Source organism: Piliocolobus tephrosceles, chromosome 16 (genome assembly GCF_002776525.5).
Source record: "Piliocolobus tephrosceles isolate RC106 chromosome 16, ASM277652v3, whole genome shotgun sequence".
Taxonomy (NCBI): Eukaryota; Metazoa; Chordata; class Mammalia; order Primates; family Cercopithecidae; genus Piliocolobus; species Piliocolobus tephrosceles.
Window position 1 is genome coordinate 23190730 of NC_045449.1, and position 20877 is coordinate 23211606.

General features: G+C 45.5%; 2 protein-coding genes across 3 annotated transcripts in view; one reads left to right on the forward strand and one right to left on the reverse strand.

Annotated features, from left to right (window-relative positions):
* Nucleotides 1–1335: 1335 nt before the first annotated feature.
* On the reverse strand, nucleotides 1336–15159 carry SDF2 (stromal cell derived factor 2). Of its 2 annotated transcripts, XM_023183905.2 has the most exons (4): nucleotides 15021–15159; nucleotides 14701–14914; nucleotides 9031–9227; nucleotides 1336–2020 (listed from the first exon to the last, which is right to left on the reverse strand). In XM_023183905.2, exons 2-4 carry the CDS (start codon nucleotides 14849–14851, stop codon nucleotides 1733–1735), a joined length of 636 nt encoding a protein of 211 aa, XP_023039673.1. In that variant the 5' UTR covers nucleotides 14852–14914; nucleotides 15021–15159; the 3' UTR covers nucleotides 1336–1732. The 2 variants fall into 2 exon arrangements, with proteins under 2 accessions (XP_023039673.1, XP_026302899.1); XM_026447114.2 differs by having other exon boundaries at nucleotides 14701–15159.
* SUPT6H (SPT6 homolog, histone chaperone and transcription elongation factor) overlaps nucleotides 15132–20877 on the forward strand; it is a 41981-nt gene continuing 36235 nt past the window's right edge. The window contains exon 1 of the mRNA XM_023183901.3: nucleotides 15132–15316. The gene's annotated coding sequence lies outside the window, so the exon portion shown is untranslated. The remainder of the gene's footprint in view (nucleotides 15317–20877) is intronic.

Consider the following 20877-nt stretch of genomic DNA (forward strand, 5'->3'; position numbering starts at 1 on the left):
TCCATCTCAAAAAAAAAAAAAAAATTCAGGCAGTAGGCCAGGCATGGTAGCTCGCCCGTGTAATCCCAGCACTTTGGGAAGCAACAGCATGAGGATCACTTGAACTCAGGAGTTCCAGACCAGCCTGGGTAACATAGTGAGACCTCATCTCTAAGATAAATTAAAAACTGACACAGGAGGATCACTTGAGCCCGGGAGGTCAAGGCTGTAATAAGCCGTGATTGCGCCCTTCCTGCCTGGGTGACAGAGCAAAGACCTTGTCTCAAAAAAAAAAAAAAAAAAAAAAGAATTCAGGCAGTTATTCAACTTTTCTGCTGCACTGATAAAAATGCAGTATTACCCTATATGAATTCTGTGAAGATTAAATGAAGTAAGATCTATAGGCCAGGCGAAGTGGCTCACACCTGTAATCTCAGTACTTTGGGAAGCCGAGGCAGGCAGATCACGAGGTCAAGAGATCGGGACCACCCTGGCTAAAATGGTGAAACCCCGTCTCTCCTAAAAATACAAAAAATTGGCCAGGCATGGTGACTCAAGCCTGTAATCCCAGCACTTTGGGAGGCCGAGACGGGCGGATCACGAGGTCAGGAGATCGAGACCATCCTGGCTAACACGGTGAAACCCCGTCTCTACTAAAAAATACAAAAAACTAGCCGGGCGAGGTGGCGGGCGCCTGTAGCCCCAGCTACTCGGGAGGCTGAGGCAGGAGAATGGCATAAACACGGGAGGCGGAGCTTGCAGTGAGCTGAGATCCGGCCACTGCACTCCAGCCTGAGGGACAGAGCGAGACTCCGTCTCAGAAAAAAAAAAAAAAAAAAAATTAGCAGGGCGTGGTGGCGGGGACCTGAAGTCCCAGCTACTTGGGAGGCTGAGGCAGGAGAATGGTGTGAAGCCAGGAGGCCGAGCTTGCAGTGAGCTGAGATCACGCTGCTGCACTCCAGCCTGGGCAACAGAGCGAGACTCCGTCTTAAAAAAAAAAATTACATAAATAAAAATATCTATAATATGGTACCTAGTATTTACCAGTGAATAAATACTGGTTCCTTCTTTCTACCCCTACCCCTTTTTCTCATTTGCAGTAAGATACAAAGCGAACATCTCACTGGCTGTTTATTATGCTGTATTCTGTGAGTTTTTAGCTATAATTAGTCAAAGATCTAATAAAGATGAGATGCCTGGAGAGAAGTCAAAGTTAAAAGGGAAAAGGCTTGTATGCAAGTAAAGCTCTTAAAAGGGCCCACATTGGAGGTTCACAGTGTCTCCAAAGAGTCTTAGGACTAGAGGATTAAGCAGCTAATGAAATAACACACCTAATAAATAACAACACAGTGACTAATAATAAAATTATTGTTTTTATCATTTTGGAGAGAGAAAATAGGGGAAAAATCACATACATTAACAGTCCATGATGCCAAGCTCCTGAAGAGTAAAAGTTTACCAGCTAAGAGGGATGTTCCCCTCAGTTTGTTTTATCAGTATGAATAAAAAACATCTGCCCCTTTACCAGCAAGTCCTCTACTCAGAAAGAACTGACCCCACACCAAGTCTGGGACAGTGACTAGTTCAAGTGTGCAGGGCTGAAGTTTCCAAATACAGCTATTTTCTGTTGTGTATCTTCATCTCAATGGTGACATGGCCACTGCCCAAGGAACTTGTGGCAGAGATCCGAAGGTGAGGCAGCAACAGACGTCTATGAACATTGTGCGTTAACAGTGGCTCAGAGCCTCTAGATTCATAGCTCTGCATGGTGGGCTTCTGCCTTCAGCAACTCACTGGGCTTCATGAAGATGCCTTCCATGGCTTTCCAATAGTTGTTCTGACTTGGCTGGGCCATGCCATGCACCTCTTTTTGCCCACTGATAGGTCGACCATATTGCTCTCCTGTGACAGATAGCAGTACCTCAGTGGAAGAGTGTTTGAACCGCACCTCACCCTCTCTCACCCAGTAGGGTCCATTACAGAGTACTGTCCAGTCATCCAGATAATCACCTTCACCTTCCTCACCAAAAGCACTCACTTCCTGGAAAACACAGAAGGTAGTAACATTAGCATGGTTGACAAGGGCTTGAAAAGGAGTGGGAGGCAATGGGAAGAAAAAGAAGGCCACCCTGAAGTAAAAAATCAGAGGGGGCCAGGCTCATGCCTGTAATCCCAGCACTTTGGGAGGCTGAGCGGGGCAGATCACTTGAGCCCAGGAGTTTGAGAACAGCCTGGGCAACATGGTGAAACCCTATCCCTAAAAAAAATACAAAAGGAATTAGCTGAGGTCAGGAGTTCAAGACCAGCCTGACTGACATGGAGAAACCGTCTCTACTAAAAATACAAAAGTAGCTGGGTGTGGTGGCACATGCCTGTAATCCCAGCTACTCGGGAGGCTGAGGCAGAAGAATCGCTTGAACCAGGAGGCAGAGGTTGCGGTGAGCCGAGATCATGCCATTGCACTCCAGCCTGGGCAACAAGAGCAAAACTCTGGTCTCCAAAAAAAGAAAAAAAAGAAAGAAAAGAAAAGAAATTAGCTGGGCATGGTGGCACATGCCTATAGTACTCAGCTACTACAGCTATCACCTAGGTCCGGGAGAGCAAGGCTGCAATGAGCTGTGATCACACTACTGCACTCCAGCTTGGATCACAGAGCAAGACCCCTTCTCAAAAAAAAAAAAAAAGAATTCAGCTGCTTTCCAGGGTTTCGTTTTTTTGTTTTGTTTTGTTTTTTGAGATGCATTTTTGCTCTTGTTGCCCAGGCTGGAGTGCAATGGCGCAATCTCGGCTCACTGCAACCTCCGCCTCCCAGGTTCAAGCAATTCTCCTGCCTCAGCCTCCCATGTAGCTGAGATTACAGGCATATACCACCACACCTGGCTAACTTTGTATTTTTAGTAGAGACAGGGTTTCTCCATGTTGGTCAGGCTGGTCTCGAACTCCCGACCTCAGGTGATCTGCCCGCCTCGGCCTCCCAAAGTGCTGGGATTACAGGCATGAGCCACCGCACCCGGCCATTCCAGTGTTGTTTAAAATAAACCATGAACCATGGAAAAAGACGAAAGACACAAAGGACGTAAGAGGAAAAACTTCGTTGCTATAAGATTATGGTCCATGGTTCCTATCTGAGTTATGGCATCAAAAACAAAGAAAAAAAAGATTATGGTCCAAACACTTATTTTGCAATTAATACTATAGTTGCCTCATATTTTCTATTACAGTGTTAAAACAGCATTTCTTTCTTTCTTTTTGTTTTCTTTGTTAAGAGTTGGGATCTTGGCCAGGCACAGTAGCTCACTCCTGTAATCCCAGCACTTTGGGAGGGGGAGGCGGGCGGAATGCCTGAGGTCAGCAGTTCAAGACCAGCCTGGCCAACATGGTGAAACCCCGTCTCTACTAAAATCCAGGCATGGTGGCAGGCGCCTGTAATCCCAGCTATTCAGGAGGCTGCAGCGGGAGAATCACCTGAACCCGGGAGGCAGATGTTGCAGTGAGCCGAAGGTTGCAGTGACCCAAGACTGCACCATTGCACTCCAGCCTGGGCGACAAGAGCAAGACTTTGTCTCAAAAAAAAAGTTGGGATCTTGCTGTTGCCCAGGCTGTAGTGCAGTGCCTCAAGCGGTCTTATGGCCTCACCTCCTGAGTAGCTAAGACTGTAAGACTACAGGCCTATACCACCACACCCAGGTAATTTGAAAGTTTCTTTTGTAGGCAACTGTGTTGCCTTGGCTGGTCTCCAACTCCTAGTCTTAAATGATTCTCCCCACTTGGTCTTTCAAGGTGTTGGGATTATAGGTGTGAGCCACCGTGCTGGCTTTAAAATACTTTATTTTTTGAGACAGCATCTCGTTCTGTCACCCAGGCTGGAGTGCAGTGGCACAATCTCGGCTGTCTGCAACCTCTACCTCCTGGGTTCTAGCGATTCTCATGCCTCAGCCTCCGGAGTAGCTGGGATTACAGGCATGTGCTACCACACCCGGATAATTTTGGTATTTTTTAATACAGATGGGGTTTCACAATGTTGACCAGGCTGGTCTCAAACTCCCAGCCTCAGGTGATCCACCCACCTCAGCCTACTAAATTGCTGGGAGTACAGGGCCACCACTTTCAGCCCTTAAAATACTTTGTATCTCTTGTTATTTGACTTTATTACTGCTTCATTCTTTTAACTAGATTTTAAATGACCTGATGACATGTTCAAAAGGGAATGGACTCTGAGAGTCAGGGTGACCTTGAATCTCAATTTGATCCCTTCCTCTGTAAATCCTTTGAGCCTTTGTTTTCTCTTCTATAAAATGATCACAATATCACCTTACAGAGCAACTGTGGGAATTAAATGAGATAGCAAATATTAACCTACTAAAACAGCAAGTTCTCTATACTCCTTTCTTTCCTTTCCTTTCCCTCCCTCTCTTTCTTTCTTTCTTTCTTGGCAGTGAGAGAGAGAGCAAGTTCTCTATATTCTACTCCTCATCTAAATCCCATCATCCTTAAGACCAAATATTCAGTTTCTATACAATGGCAATGGAAAAATTACTGATTATTTCAGAAGCATGAGTGTGTGTATGTGTGTATACACTCTACTTGATAAAACTGTTTCCCAGGAGGATACCAGTATGTAATTCTGATACTGCTATATTTGTATACTGGAACTGAACTGAAGTTCAATACATGGATGGCAGATGGTGGGAACAAGGTATCTTACTGTTGGAGTGGGAATTTACAAATTAGCACAGGCAAAAGGCTAGGATGACCTATGTGGTAATGGATTACAGCTAAAGACATCAGTGGCCAGTCCCGGTGGCTCACACCTGTAATCCCAGCACTTTGGGAAGCTGATGCAGACGGATCACAAGGTCAGGAGATCGAGACCATCCTGGCTAACACGGTGAAACCCCATCTCTACTAAAAATACAAAAAATTAGCCAGGCGTGGTGGTGGGCATCTATAGTCCCAGCTACTTGGGAGGCTGAGGCAGGAAAATGGTGTGAACCCGGGAGGCGGAGCTTGCAGTGAGCCGAGATCGCGCCACTGCACTCCAGCTGGGCAACAGAGCAAGAGTCTAAATACATACATACATACATCAGTAAGAACCCTAGCCAGCCACAGTGGGGCATGCCTGTATTCCCAGCTACTTGGAAGGTTGAGGCAAGAGGATTGCTTGAGCCAAGAAGTTTGAGGCTCTAGTGCACTATGATCACACCTGTGAGTCTATGATCACACCTGTGAGTAGCCACTGCACTCCAGCCTGGATAACATAGAAAGAACCCATCTTAAGAAAAAAAAAGAAAAAGAAACCTCATTTAACTTAATATAGATACAGATGGCTATGCAAATAAAAATTTATAGATATGTATATATACATGAGTAAGGATACACAGATAGTTTTTTTTTATTTAATTTTTTTTTTTTTTTGAGATGGAGTCTCACCCTGTCACCCAGGCTGGAGTGCAATAGTGCAATCTCGGCTCATTGCAACTTCCACCTCCCAGGTTCAAACGATTCTCCTACCTCAGCCTCCCAAGTAGCTGGGATTACAGGCGCCCGCTACCATGCCCAGCTAATTTTTGTACTTGAGTAGATACGGGGTTTCACCATGTTGGCCAGGCTGGTCTCGAACTCCTGACCTCGTGATCCACCTGCCTCGGCCTCCCAAAGTGCTGGGATTACAGGCGTGAGCCACTGCGCCCGGCCTACAGTTCTTTATTCTGTCAAGTGAGAGGGCCTAAAAGAAACACTTCAGTAGCAACAAGCTTACATAAGGCCTAGAACTTGGTTTTAATATCATTCTCCAATAAAAGGAAGCAGAGCTCCTTGGAGAAATAGCTGATTATAGTACTGGAGCAAGAAATAAACAAGATAAGCCTGGAGCATCTTTTGGTGCCAGAAAGGAAAGAAGTGCTTTAAAGTGCACTCACATATACACAAACACACAATGGGATACTGTCAAATGGACACAAAGCCAGCTGAAAGAATTCCTGATGGCCAAAGTTGGAAAAATTTGAGCAACAAAATATAGTAGTATTAGATTATAACAAAGTATAAACTATCCATGAGTTTATGTTAATGTAAATAACTGAATAAATAAATTGGGGAAAAGAGACAAATCCCTCATATCGAAAAATCCCAAATAAAATATGTAGATATTCCACCCTAAGGTAGAGAGAATGTAACTCTCCAGTCTATAAGAGTGAAATGCACATAGTGACATCCTTCCAAAAAGTGTATGGAAAGGGGGAAAATGAAGAGAGTAACTTTACAGGAGAAACCTAACCAACAAACACTACTTCAGCCAGGTAATCAAGGTCTACATCAACAGTCACAAATCATAAAGACAGTATGTACCCCTGATATGATGGGATAAAAATGGCACTTTACCTCAGTGATCTTCCTCTCAAATCCTTTATAAGTCCAGTCTAATCACAAGAAAAACAGACAAATTCCAATAGAGGGGCAATCTACAATACACCTGACCAGCACTCCTCAAAGCTGTCAAGGTATCAAAAACTAGGGAAGTCTGAAAAACCGTCACAGCCAAGAACAGCCTAACGAGACATGCCAAGTGTATGTAATGTGGTATTTTGGAACGGAAAAAGAACATTAGGTAAAAACTAAAGGACCAGACACAGAGACCTCACACCTGTAATCCCAGCACTTTGGGAGGCCGAGGCGGGTGGATCACGAGGTCAGGAGTTCGAGACCAGCCTGGACAACTTGGTGAAACCCCGTCTCTACTGAAAATACAAAAAGCAGCCAGGCGTGGTGGCAGGTGCCTGAAATCCCAGTTACTCAGGAGGCTGTGGCAGGAGAATAGCTTGAACCTGGGAGGCGGAGGTTGCAGTGAGCTGAGATGGTGCCACTGCACTCCAGCCTGGGAGAAAGCGAGACTCCGTCTCAAAAAAAAAAACAAAAACAAAAAACTAAGGGAATCAGGAAAAAACTACGGACTTTAGTTAATAAAACTGTATCAATATTGCTTCATTAAATGCAGCAAATTTACCCTTCCAAAGTAAGATGTTAATAGGGAAAACTGTATACAGGGGGTGGGGATAGGGAAGGAGTCATTAAGGGGTCCACATCCCCTGATAACTCAAGGCTTAAAACAGTGGCGCAGACCAGCTGCGGTGGCTCAAGCCTGTAATCCCAGCACTTTGGGAGGCCGAGACGGGCGGATCACGAGGTCAGAAGATCGAGACCATCCTGGCTAACACGGTGAAACCCCGTCTCTACTAAAAAATACAAAAAAACTAGCCGGGCAAGGTGGCGGGTGCCTGTAGTCCCAGCTACTCGGGAGGCTGAGGCAGGAGAATGGCGTGAACCCGGGAGGCGGAGCTTGCAGTGAGCTGAGATCCAGCCACTGCACTCCAGCCTGGGCGACAGAGCGAGACTCCGTTTCAAAAAAAAAACAAAACAAACAAACAAACAAAAAAACAGTAGCACAAGGCCAGGCACAGTGGCTTATGCCTGTAATCCCAGCACTTTGGGACACTGAAGCGGGCAGATAGCTTGAGCTCAGGAGTTGATGAGACCAGCCTGGGCAACATGGCAAAACCCCATTATCTACAAAAAAAAAATAAGAAAATTAGCCAGGCATGGTGACGTGAGCCTGTAGTGAGGGCTGAGGTGGGAGAACTGCTTGAGCACACGAGGCTGAGGCTACAGTGAGTAAGATCACGCCACTGCACTACAGCCTGGGTGACAGAGCGAGATCCTGTTTAAAAACAAAAAACAGGCCAGGCGCGGTGGCTCAAGCCTGTAATCCCAGCACTTTGGGAGGCCGAGATGGGCGGATCACGAGGTCAGGAGATTGAGACCATCCTGGCTAACACGGTTGAAACCCCGTCGCTACTAAAAAATACAAAAAACTAGCTGGGCAAGGTGGCGGGCACCTGTAGTCCCAGCTACTCGGGAGGCTGAGGCAGGAGAATGGCGTAAACCCGGGAGGCGGAGCTTGCAGTGAGCTGAGATCCGGCCACTGCACTCCAGCCTGGGTGACAAAGCGAGACTCCGTCTCAAAAAATAATAAATAAATAAATAAAAACAAAACACATAAGTGACACAATAGCAAATCCATTTTCCTAATGTAACTAGTTAGCATCATTAAAAAAACAAAAAAAACCCTACAATTTGGAAAACATTGGGTTTCTTTATTACAGGATATCAGAACTTATGATATGCTAATGTATATCCAGTCTGTCTGTCCTTCCCATTTTCTTGATTTGGTTTAGTTGTTGTCTCCACTTTGACCAGAAACGATTTTCTTCACACTTACAAAACAGAGCCGGGCAGGTGCAGTGGCTCATGCCTATAATCCCAACATTTTCAGGAGGCCAAGGCCAGTGGATCACCTGAGGTCAGGAGTTCGAGACCAGCCTGACCAATATAGTGAAAACCCATCTCTACTAAAAATACAAAAATTAGGCCAGGCACAGTGGCTCGCGCTCGTAATCCCAGCACTTTGGGAGGCCGAGGTGGGCAGATCACGAGGTCAGGAGTTTAAGACCAGCCTGGCCAACATAGTGAAACCCCATCTCTACTAAAAATACAAAAAAAAAATTAGTCAAGTGTGGTGGCACATGCCTATAGTCCCAGCCACTCGGGAGGTTGAGGTGGGAGAACCACTTGAACCCAGGAGGCAGAGGTTGCAGTGAGCTGAGACCATGCCATTGCAGTCCAGCCTGGGTGACAGAGTGAGACTCCGTCTCAAAAAAAAACAAAAAAAACAAAAATTAGCCGGGCATGGTGACATGCACCTGTAATCCCAGCTACCCGGGAGACTAAGGCAGGAGACTTTCTTAAAGCCAGAGGCAGAGGTTGCACTGAGCCAAGATCATTCCACTGCACTGCAGCCTGGGTGACAGAGAGACACTTCATCTCAGAAACAAAAAAATAAAAACAAAAAAAAACCTCACACAAAAACAGAGGCATTTCCCCAGGTCTGCGCAAAAGAGAACAGCTACACCTAGAAAAGAAACAATTAAGAACCAAGAGATCAAACAAGCACCCACTGAGTAATGCAGAGCAGCAACGATCCATCGAAAGCCACCTCACCTGGTTTCCAGAAAGAGGTGAAGTGAAGTGGTGACTATGAAGGTTTCGGCCAGTGTTGACATGTGTCAACCGGATGGGCTGGCCACACTTGATGGGGGTTCCCCTCTCACACACTGTGGCGGTCTTTCCCCGTATCCTCCAGTAACTGTTGCTGTCATCCACAGAGGTTACACCTGTCACTGACTGCTGCCCACTACCTGCAGTTAAGAGAAGAAAGACAACTCTCTTTCTCTGCCATGGACAACATGCTCAGAGACAGAAGCTCAAGGGTGCTCAAGATTCAGCTTCACCTGTAACCCACCATGACCAAGGAAGACACACTGCTGGAGGTGTAATGGATTATTAATGCTGCTTTACAAGAGGCTGAAGACCGCCCTCAGCCATGATGGCCTAGCAGGTAGGAACCTGAAAAGCTGCCAAAGCCTTAGATAAGGGCCAAGCCCATCTTTGTGTGCTTGCATCCAAATGTGAAGAGCCGATGTATATCAAGCTAGGGGTGGCTCTTTGTGCTGAACACCCAATCAACCCAATTAAGGTTGATGACCTTAAGAAACCAGAGAAATGGCTAAGCCTCTGGAAAACTGACAAGACAAGGAAAACTTTGTAAAGTGGTTGGTTGCAATTGTGTCACAGTGAAGGGCTATGGCAAAGAATTTCAGGTCAAGGATGTGACTGTGTACTTCAAATGTAAGAAATCAACAAATAAATTTGGTACCCATTCCTCAAAAAAAAAATGGCAAGTGAGCTCAACCTCACCCTTATTGCCTATGGCCAATATTGTGCCCTGTGTCATAAAACAGGCAAGAAGGGGTGGGGAGAAAAATGCTATGCTTGGCAATATTTTTTCTTCTACAACATTAAAATATTTGTAAAAAATACAAAATGTGCTGGGCGTGGTGGCTCACGCTTGTAATTCCAGCACTTTGGGAGGCTGAGGCAGGCGGATCAGGAAGTCAGGAGTTCAAGACCAGCCCCACCAACACAGTGAAACCCCGTCTCTACTGAAAATACAAAAAAAAGCTGGGCGTGGTGGCAGCGACCTGTAATCCCAGCTACTTGGGAGGCTGAGGCAGGAGAATCACTTGAACCCGGGAAGTGGAGGTTGCAGTGAGCCGAGATTGCGCCATTGCCCTCCAGCCTGGGTGACAGAGCCAGATCCCGTTTCAAAAAAAAAAAAAAAAAAAACTGTGTCTACATAATACTAGTTATTATATGATAAAGTATACTTAAGGGTATGTCATATCAGAAAATTCTAAGAGTTTGCATCAAAGGATATCCAAGGCACAAATTTATGTTGAGTTTTTTGAGGCACAGGCAGTACTAACCTGTAGACACTAGCCTGGATAGCCCCTAATGTGTCTAATCATATAATTTTAACATGTTTGTAATATTATTCATGTTCATCAACTATTACGATAAAAATGTTTATTTTTCGGTTGGGCATGGTGGCTCACACCTATAATCCCAGCAATTTGGGAGGCCGAGGCGGGCGGATCACAAGGTCAGGAGATCGAGAACATGGTGAAACTCCGTCTCCATAAAAAATACAAAAAATTAGCCGGGCGCGGTAGTGGGTGCCTGTAGTCCCAGCTACTCAGGAGGCTGAGGCAGGAGAATGGCGGGAACCCGGGAGGCGGAGCTTGCAGTGAGCCAAGACTGCGCCACTGTACTCCAGCCTGGGCAACAGAGACTCTGTTTCAAAAAAAAAAGAAAAAGAAAAAAGTTTATATTTCACAATTAAAATGAGACTATATTGCCAACTTTAATCTAAGCAGGCATTACAGCTCCCAACTCCCATGAGTGGCCAATTATTATAAAAGTATTCTTTGAACAGGGCACAGTGGCACACGCCTGTAATCCCAGCACTTTGGGAGGCTGAGGTAGGCAGAACACAGGGTCAGGAGTTCGAGACCAGCCTGGCCAACATGGTGAAACCCTGGCTCTACGAAAAATACAAAAATTAGCTGGGCGTGGTCGCATGCGCCTGTAATCCCAGTTACTTGGGAGGCTGAGGCAGAATTGCTTGCATCTGGGAGGTGGAGGTTGCAGTGAGCCGAGATCGCGCCACTACACTCCAGCCTGGGTGGCAGGGCAAGACTCTGTCTCAAACAAACAAAAAAAAGTATCCTTCGAGGTCTGGCACAGTGGCTCATGCCTGTAATCCAAGCACTTTGGGAGGCTGAGGTGGGAGGATCCCTTGAGTTCAGGAGTTCGAGACCAGCCTCAGCAACATAGCAAAATCTGGTCTCTAAAAAAAAAAAAAAAAGACATATATACATATATATATATATTTTTTGAGACAGGGTCCCTCTGTCACTCAGGCTGGAGTGCAGTGGTATGATCACAGCTTACCACAGCCTTGACCTCCCAGGCTCAGGTGATCCTCCTACCTCAGCCTCCCAAGTAGCTGGGATTTCAGGCGCCTGCCACCACACCCGGTTAATTTTTCTATTTTTTTGTAGAGATGCGTTTTTGCCATGTTGCCCAGGCTGGTCTCGAATTCCTGGGCTCAAGCAATCCAACTGCCTCAGCCTCCCAAAGTGCTAGGATTACAGGTGTGAGCCACCACACCCAGCCTAAAAAAAAAATTTTTTTATATTTCAAAGAAAAAAAAGAGGCTGCATACAGTGGATCACCGTCAGTCCCAGCACTTTGAGAGGTCAAGGTGGGAAGATCAGTTGAGCCCAGGAATTCAAGACCAAGCCTAAGCAACTGACAAAACTCCATCTCTACAAAAGACGCAAAAAATTAATCAGGTGTGGTGGGGTGCACTTGCAGTCCCAGCTACTCAGGAGGCTGAGATGTAAGGATTGCTTGGGCCCAGGAGGTCAAGGCTGCAATGAGTCGTGATTGTGTCACTGAACCTCAGCTTGGACAACAGAGTAAGACTCTGTCTCTTAATTTCTTTTTTTTTTTTTTGAGACAGAGTCTGTTCTGTCACCAGGCTGGAGTGCAGTGGTGCGATCTCAGCTTACTGCAACCTCCAATTCTCTGGTTCAAGTGATTCTCCTGCCTTGGCCTCCCATGTCTCTCAAAGAAAGAAAAAATCTAGCTACAGGATTTAAAAAGCGGGGAGGGGGGGAGGGGGCAGTATACAAATAATCGCTGATAGCTAATGTGTATTACTAAGACTGCTCAGCACCACAGTGTGTGAGGATTTACTGGGTATCTGGCACTGACCTAAGTCCTTTGTTTGAATATCCTTATTTGACATCTACAACTATTTGCTGAAGTAGGTATTATTATCCCCAGCATACCCAAGGTCACACAACTCTAAGAAACAAGGCTGGGATTCAATGAACCTAGACAGCCCGACTCTAGAACACTCTTAACCATTCTGCATCATATCTCACTAAGATCATATTTCTTCCAACAGCTTTAAATTGTCAGGTTTCCCCAAACGAGCTACTCTCATAAACACCGGGGATACCCTCTTTCCTAGGCTTCATTCACTACCGAGGTCTTTGAAAGCATTCGTATTTCCCAGACACTTTCCTCCAACAGTTTTACCTGTTCCTTCTAGCTTTGCTTTCAGCTCCATGGCCTTGCCTGACCACAGACTTTCGATATTTCGCTTTTACCACGTATACCATTATGCCTTGTGCCAGTTACACGGGTAAATATAGCCAACTATCAGCTCCTTTCTACTGTCTCCTTCCACTCAGCTCATGACTTTATTATATGTTTCTTTTTCAGAAAAGCCAAACCAAGTCTCCCTTCCTACTTCTGGTTACTGCCTTACAGCTCTCCGGGGTCCTCACAGCCACGCTTCACTGCTAAACCATGGTCTACATTTTGTCTCCTACATTTTCTGCTTTCTATTCAACCCTTCACTTCCTCCTCCAAATCCTTATACCTTGGGATTATCCAAAGTTCTATGCCTGGCCTTCATATGTTTCCACCTGTAGTTCTTAAATTGCTGAGGGTCAGGACAAAAGCATTTGTATTTTTAACAAGTTTCTCAAGTTATTCATATTGATCCTAGATTGAGAACCACAGTTCATCCTGGGCAATTTCATCCACTACCCTGACATTTTCAACCACAGTCTGTACAAGATGTTGTATTTAATGTTGCATCTAGTGTGGTATCTCAGGCTCAGCACAGATCCCTTTTCTGAGCTCCAGACTGAACCTGGTTCCCAAATCTGGCTGTCCATCAGAACCACCTGAAGATCTTTTTAAACCTATAGTTTGCTACTTCCAAGCCTCTGTCCACCTCCACTCTAACTCAGTAGATAAAAAGTTGGAAACCAAAGCAAATTAAAAAATAAGCCTGACAACATGTTAGGTGTTCACTGAATAGGTGCTAGGATTATTAAGACATCGCAGTGATGATAACTCATGTCCTTGCCTAGTCTAACTGATCAGATAGGTTTTGGGAATCATGAACCAGACTAGCCCATCTGACAGAACTCTTTCCTCCCTCAGCAAACAGCATCATCAGTCATTCAAGATAGAATTCTACCAGCTATCTTAGATGCCTCTCACATCTTACTAGCTGACCTTTATTCTTTTTTTGTTTGTTTATCTTTTTTTTTCAGGCAGATAAGACTTTCTTTTTTTGGTCTGTTTTTATTTTTTATTTTTATTTTTTATTTTTTTTTTGAGATGGAGTCTTGCTCATCACCCAGGCTGGAGTGCAGTGGCGTGATCTGGCTCACTGCAAGCTCCACCTCCTGGGTTCAGGCCATTCTCCTGTCTCAGCCTCCCCAGTAGCTGGGACTACAGGCACCTGCCAACGCGCCCGGCTAATTTTTTGTATTTTTAGCAGAGACGGGGTTTCACCGTCTTAGCCAGGATGGTCTCGATCTCCTGACCTTGTGATCCACCCGCCTCGGCCTCCCAAAGTGCTGGGATTACAGGCGTGAGCCACCGCGCCCGGCCTGGTCTGTTTTTATTATATTGTAATTTTCTTGACTATCATTAGCGAATCTCCTGCGGGTAGTACAATTCTAGTCATATAGTAGGAACTCATTAAGACCTATGCTGAATGAATGAATCCAGATAACTTATTATTAAACATTTTAATTTCAAATGCTTAAAAAAAAAAAAAAGTTTCTCTGCAATTCCTGTCACTGCTCCAAGTTCCTTACAAGAAGGAGGTTAAGATTTGGGTAGAAGGGGCCCAAAAGATAGGAATTAAGGAGCAAGTGTAAGATGCAGAAGAGCTGGAAGACAAAGGGTTGTAGTCAACGAGTGAGCTCGTGGAGTTTAAAGTTTCAGATACAGTACTTACTGTAACTTTAAAATTTCAGACACAGCACTTCCTGTAATTTTCTTGTTTGTCTCTAAAGCAGGCTTTGAACCTGGATAGATTTGGATAGAACCCTGACATTTGCTGGCTTCAAGGCTTTGAATAAACGATTTAATTTCTCTGCGTCTGTTAACTCATCTGTGAAATGAGGATAATAATAGTATCACCTTACATGAATGTTAATAAACGGAAAAAGTACATAGGTAACGTGCCTGGCCTGTAGTTCACCAAATATTAGGTGGTGTTGCGATTAAGATGCCTTAGAACAACTCAGTTCTCCGACTCTCCAGACCTGAGGAACCTTCCCAGGGAACACCTAACCTTCCCAGACCACACCCTCAGATTTTCTTTAGGCCCCGCCCCTTCAGATACTCCCAGGCCTCCCTAGCCCACCCGAGCCCGATCCCCAGCATTACCTGACCCATAGCGCACGTCGTGTGAGTGCAGTCGGACGTTGTGGCGCGTATTGAGTAGCTTCACCACGGAGCCGCAAGTAACGACAGCCAGGCTGGAAGCACCCACAGCGCTCCACAAACCCCCCAATAACAGTAGAGGCACTACAGCCATCCTAGTTGTATCGCGGAGCCCCAAATCTTCGAAGAAAACGCGGCCCCTCCCCGGAACCGGAAGCTGAAGACGATACCACGGAGAGAAGGAAGTGAAGAAGCCCGAGTCTGATCTTTATGGTTTATTTGGCTAGAGCGGCCTGAGAAACAGGCTGAGCCTGGTTACTTACGATACTCTCGCTCTGTTCCAGGGGCTCAGTGACAGCTGCCTTCCTGAGCCGCTTCGGTTACCGTTCGCGCCCACGGGACGAAAGCTCCCGAGAGCGGGAGAGGGAACAAGAAACGGCCCACCCACTCCCGATGACAGAGAGCCGGAAATGACGTAGCACGTTGACGCAGCGGCGGCGGCGGCGGCGGCGGCGGAGGAGCAGTGCGGTGGGTCCGTACTATCTTTTCCCAGTCTCGGTTCGACGACTCCATTTTCCTCGGTGGGGGCTTAGCGCACCGGAGGAGTGGTGGACTTCAGGCAAGTAAAGTTCCGACTGGAGAGCGTGTTTCTCGCAGGAGCCAGGTGGGGAACCGGGCTCCTAGGGCCTGGTCCCGTAAGGGAAGAGGCAATGGGGAGCCGTAAGTGGGAAGAAGGGGGGGCCTGGCCTTCCCTGCTTTATGGGGGGAAGGGGGAGGAAAGCGCTGCAGTTGCTCAGAGTCTCAAAGCTTTTCCCAGCCCGGTAACACCCGGAACCCGTGAGTTGGGTGGCATGTTGAATCAACAGGCTTCCTGGCATCCAGTCCTTCTCTCCGCAGATTTTTAAAACTGGGCCACGCGAGAGGATTGGGGATAGAAGGGACCTGGGGCTTCTGAGCCAGAATCAGGTGATCGAGTTGTTTGTTCTGAGGATATGAATCCTATGGAGCTTTCAGCAGCTCTGTCATCAGGCTAGAGGGCGATGCCAAATTCCAGCTCTTTACATATTGCTGAATAATACAAATAGAACTTTTTGTAAATAGTTGCATCCTTCATCCCTTTCTGAAGATCGAAGGTGTTGTAGAAGTACCTAAAGCCCGTCCATTCTCCGTAGATTCATTTCCTCAAACGTTTGCCAGAGGCTTATCATGAACATCAAAATGAGTTATTAAGTCAAAACTCCGTCTTGTAGTTTCTGCCTTTCTCCTCAGGCACTCGTTTGAACCAGCTGGAGAAGTTACTTTTCCTGGGTTGTTGCAAGAACTGATACTTATTTCAGAGGCCTAAGATCTCTGGAAATACTTCCATGGAAATTCACTGTAATATCAGAAGTAACAAGGGTGTATGAAGCTACATCATTAATGAGCATTAGGGAATGTGAACAATATTGAATTTGATTAATTTCTTCGGAAAAATATCTGGTTGCACTGTTTATCTGAAAGATACCAGTTAGTAAGTCTTCGGTGTTTTGATTACAGAAGCATGACTGCTCTTCCATCAGCTGTGAATTTAGAGCCCTTTTTCATGAGTAATGTCCCTTTCACCAGTACAAGTACGTTTTTATTCACTTGGCTTGTGTGGCTGCTAGATTGGATTAGCATAGCCTTGCGACTCTAAGAGGTTTTAACTTCATCAGGAGATTAATTACATCAGAAATTGGTGCAGTCTGGAGAAGCTTAGTGGAATTTTACAGTTCTTCCTCTGAAAGCCTACCTAGTATGGTGGAAACGTGATGTTTGTAGGCAAATACGTTTGCCCTGCTTCTATTTTCTTCATCTTAATAAATGGCACTACCATCAATCCTGCCTATAATCCTTGTCTTCCTTCCTCTCCACTATTTCCCAATAAAATCAGTCACCAAATCCTGTCTCTCCATGAAACTGTTCCCATCAGTATACAAATTATGTTCTGATATCCTTCACATCCCTCTCCAACTACCATGCCAATTTTTAAAATTTCCATTCATAGATTTCTACCTGTACCAACTCAGCTTTCTTACCCTTTATTCAATCTTCATTTTATATCAATCTGGCTTCTCTTCTGCCCACCCCTTTTTTTTTTTTTTTTTTTGAGATATTGTCTTACTCTGTTGCCCAGGTTCGAGTGCAGTGGCCCCATCATAGCTCACTGCCACCTGGAACTCCTGAGCTCAAGCAATCTTCCTGAGGTAGCTTCTAGTAATCAAGTGCCACCGCATCTACTTTGCGGACTCCATTGAAGTTGCCCTTATCAAGGTCACCAGTGACTTCTATGTTGCCAAATCCAATGGATACTTTGTTCTCATCTTTCTCTGTCTCTGCAATATTCAAGGTAGTTACTCCTGTCTCCAAACTTTCATCTTGGCTTTATTGACATTTCATTCTTGGATTTTCTCCATTTCTCTGGCTGTCCCTTCTGAGTCTCATTTGCTAGCCACCTTTGCTCTCTATCTGATGTCTAAATGTTGGGGCTGGTCACGGTGGCTCACGCCTGTAATCCCAGCACTTTGGGAGGTCGAGGCGGGCGGATCACTTGAGGTCAGGAGTACAAGACCAGCCTGGCAAACATGGTAAAACCCTATCTCTACTAAAAATACAAAAACTAGCTGGGCATGGCGACATCCCTGTAATCCCAGCTACTTGGGAGGCTGAGGCAGGAGAATCACTTGAACCCAGGAGGCAGAGGTTGCAGTGAGCAGAGATCGTGCCACTACACTCCAGCATGGGCAACAAAACAAGACTCCATCTCAAAATATGTGTGTGTATACATATATATATGTTGGAATTCTCACAGGAATCCCGGGCCCTCTACATGCTTCCCTTTAGGTGACCCAGCCCCATGGATTTAATTACCACCTGAAAGTTGGCAACTCCAAAGTTTAAATCTCTAGTCCAGCCTTCTCCTCTGTGTTCCAGAATCACACGTCAAAAATGCCTGTTTAATTATCTCCATTTAGATATTTCTTAGGCACCCCAAAGCTAACATAACCAAAATAAAGTTTTGGTTTTCTTGTCATTCCAAACCTTATCCTCCCATTTTACTGAGTGGTACTCCTATCCACAGGGTTACCAAAGATAGACCTCTGAGAATTATCTTTGTTCCTCTCCTTTACTACTCCTCTTCCCCAGTCTTTTTGTAAGTCCTGTCACCTCCACTTCTGGAATGTTTTTGTAATCTGTCTTCTCTTCTCCATCTTCACTGCTACCACCCTATTCCAAGCCACCGCCATCTTTTGCTTGGGCTACCACAACAGTATCCTCAGTTTTCCCTGGTTTCCACTCAGATCTTCCTCCAGTTCATTTTCCATGTAACAGAATTGGATCAGAGCAGATCATGTCATTTCCCTACTTAAAATTCTCCAGTCACTTTCCATGGCCTTTACGCCCTGCTTGAGGATACCTCTCATAGACACTGCCTTCACCATGCTCTAGTGCCATAAGCCTTAGGACATCACCTATTATATACCATGTTCTTGCTCACTTTCTCTGCTGGAATCTCTCCCCCTGGTTCTACAGGTCATATCCTATCTGTTGACATCTCAGCCTAAGTAAACTCACTTTAGATGAGATGAAAATATGTATTTCCTTCTTAGCTCTTAGAGCAAAGTTTATTTTATTTGTTGCCAATGTGTCTCCTGCACCAGAATATGGGCATCCTAGGGGCATGGACCTTGTCTTGTATGTGCCTGGCATGTGGTAGGCTCTCATTAAATACATATTTATGCCAGGCATGGTGGCTCATGCCTATAATCCCAGCACTTTGGGAGGCTGAGGTGGGCGGATCACCTGAGGTCAGGAACTCGAGACTAGACTGGCCAACATGGTGAAACCCCATCTCTGTTAAAAATACAAAGAAAAAATTAGCTGGACATGGTGGTGGGTGCCTGTAATCCCAGCTATTTGGGAGGCTGAGGCAGGAGAATTGCTTGAACCTAGGAGTCAGAGGTTGCGGTGAGCCGAGATCACGCCACTACACTCCAGCCTGGGTGATGGAGCGAGACTCTGTCTCAAAAATATATATATATATATATATGTATTTGTCCTAGCTACTTGGGAGGCTCAGGTGAGATTATGGCTTGAGCCCAGGAGGTGGAGGCTGCAGTGAGATGTGATCACACCACTGCACTCCAGTCTGGGTGACAGAGCAGGACTCCATCTCAGAAAATAATAAGTTTTTGTTGGATTAGCAAGTAAATTAATTTCAATTCTACGTTTAAAACCCAGCAGTGGCTTCCCAGCGCCTAGATCCTTATGACTTTTCCTCCAACTCTTATGAACCGTTCTTCCTCTCCTGGGCCTTCTCTGTACGTGCCACAGTGCACGTGTTGTGCTAGAAGCACACATCTCCGACATCACTCCCCAAACCATCTCCAAAGAAGCCAGCTCCTCTGCTGAACTAATTCCTCCTTACTCTTAAGGTCTTTGTTTAAAGTCACTTCCTCAAAACCAGGTTAGGTTGTCTTATTACAGGATCCCATGCTATCCTTATCATCAATTCTCTAAAGACCTGTACTTCTAAATCATAGGTCACAAACTAAGGCCTGTGAGCCAATTAAGGTTGCCCCCATTCATTTACATGTTATGTATGCTTCTATGCTACAGTGGCAGATCTGGCCCTATAGAGAAAAGGAGGGCCGGGCGCGGTGGCTCAAGCCTGTAATCCCAGCACTTTGGGAGGCCGAGACGGGCGGATCACGAGGTCAGGAGATCGAGACCATCCTGGCTAACACGGTGAAACCCCGTCTCTACTAAAAAATACAAAAAACTAGCCGGGCGAGGTGGCGGGCGTCTGTAGTCCCAGCTACTCGGGAGGCTGAGGCAGGAGAATGGCGGGAACCCGGGAGGCGGAGCTTGCAGTGAGCTGAGATCCGGCCACTACACTCCAGCCCGGGCAACAGAGCGAGACTCCGTCTCAAAAAAAAAAAAAAAAAAAAAGAGAAAAGGAAAGGTTTGCCAACCCCTGTGCTAGAGCAGGAACTGTGTGTTCCCCAATGTGTGTACCACGAGGTTTAGTAACTGTTAATCTCTCTTTGTGTTGCAGGGGTTCTGAATCTGGTTACATACTTCAGTTGTGCTCTTCTTTAGCCCTTATCCTGTTTCTCTAAAGAGATGTGGAAAGAGAAGGAATAAATTTTTTTTTTTTTTTTGAGATGGAGTCTCGCTGTCACCCAGACTGGAGTGCGATGGCATGATCTCGGCTCACTGCAAGCTTTGACTCCCAGGTTCAAGCGATTCTCTTGCCTCAGCCTCCCGAGTAGCTGGGATTACAGGCATGCAGCACCATGCCCAGCTAATTTTTGTATTTTTAGTGGAGACAGGTTTCATCATGCTGCCCAGGCTGGTCTCGAGCATCTGACCTCAAGTGATCAGCCCACCTCAGCCTCCCAAAGTGCTGGCATTATAGGTGTGAGCCACCACGCCCGGCCGAATAAATAATATTTTTAAATGAACAAAATTAACTTTTTCTGTATTTTAACATCTTGACTTCATGTAATTAGGTTTTCAGGTTTTTTTTTTTTTAATTACAAAGAGTTCTGAATTCCAGATTTAAAAGGACTTAAGTAGACTCTAAATACTTTTACTTTACTTTTAGGTTTCGTAATTCCAAATTGGATATTCACTTATGGATACCTTTGGAATATTCGTAGTCCCTTGCTCATAAAATACAGGATACAAGACAGTGTGGAATGTCCTGTAGTTTAAACTCCGCCCTAGACTTCTGGGGCTGTTCTCCCGAGCACCACGCCTAAATGTTTGCTCATGTTGCCTTTTTCCAGACTGTATTCTTAAATCCTCTTTTATTCAGACATCACCTTTTCTCAGATATTTCCCAACCTTCCCATTGCTCTTATAGTCCAGGTATGTAACTTAATATAACCCTAATTGTGCTTTGTTATAACGTTATTAACAAGTTTTTTGAGACAGATTGTGAACTCCACCAGGGTCGGAAGCATATTTTACTCATTTTTATATACCCAAGTCCCAGCACAGAGCTTGACTCTTAAAAAAAAACCCCAGCAAATGTTAATTGAAGCTGCAAAGTGGAAGGAATTAACAGACTAGATCTCTTTTCACTCTGGTCTCCTCTTAATTGCCTCCTACAACTTCTTGTTCAAAGGGAGGGACTGCAGAGGGCCTCCCTTG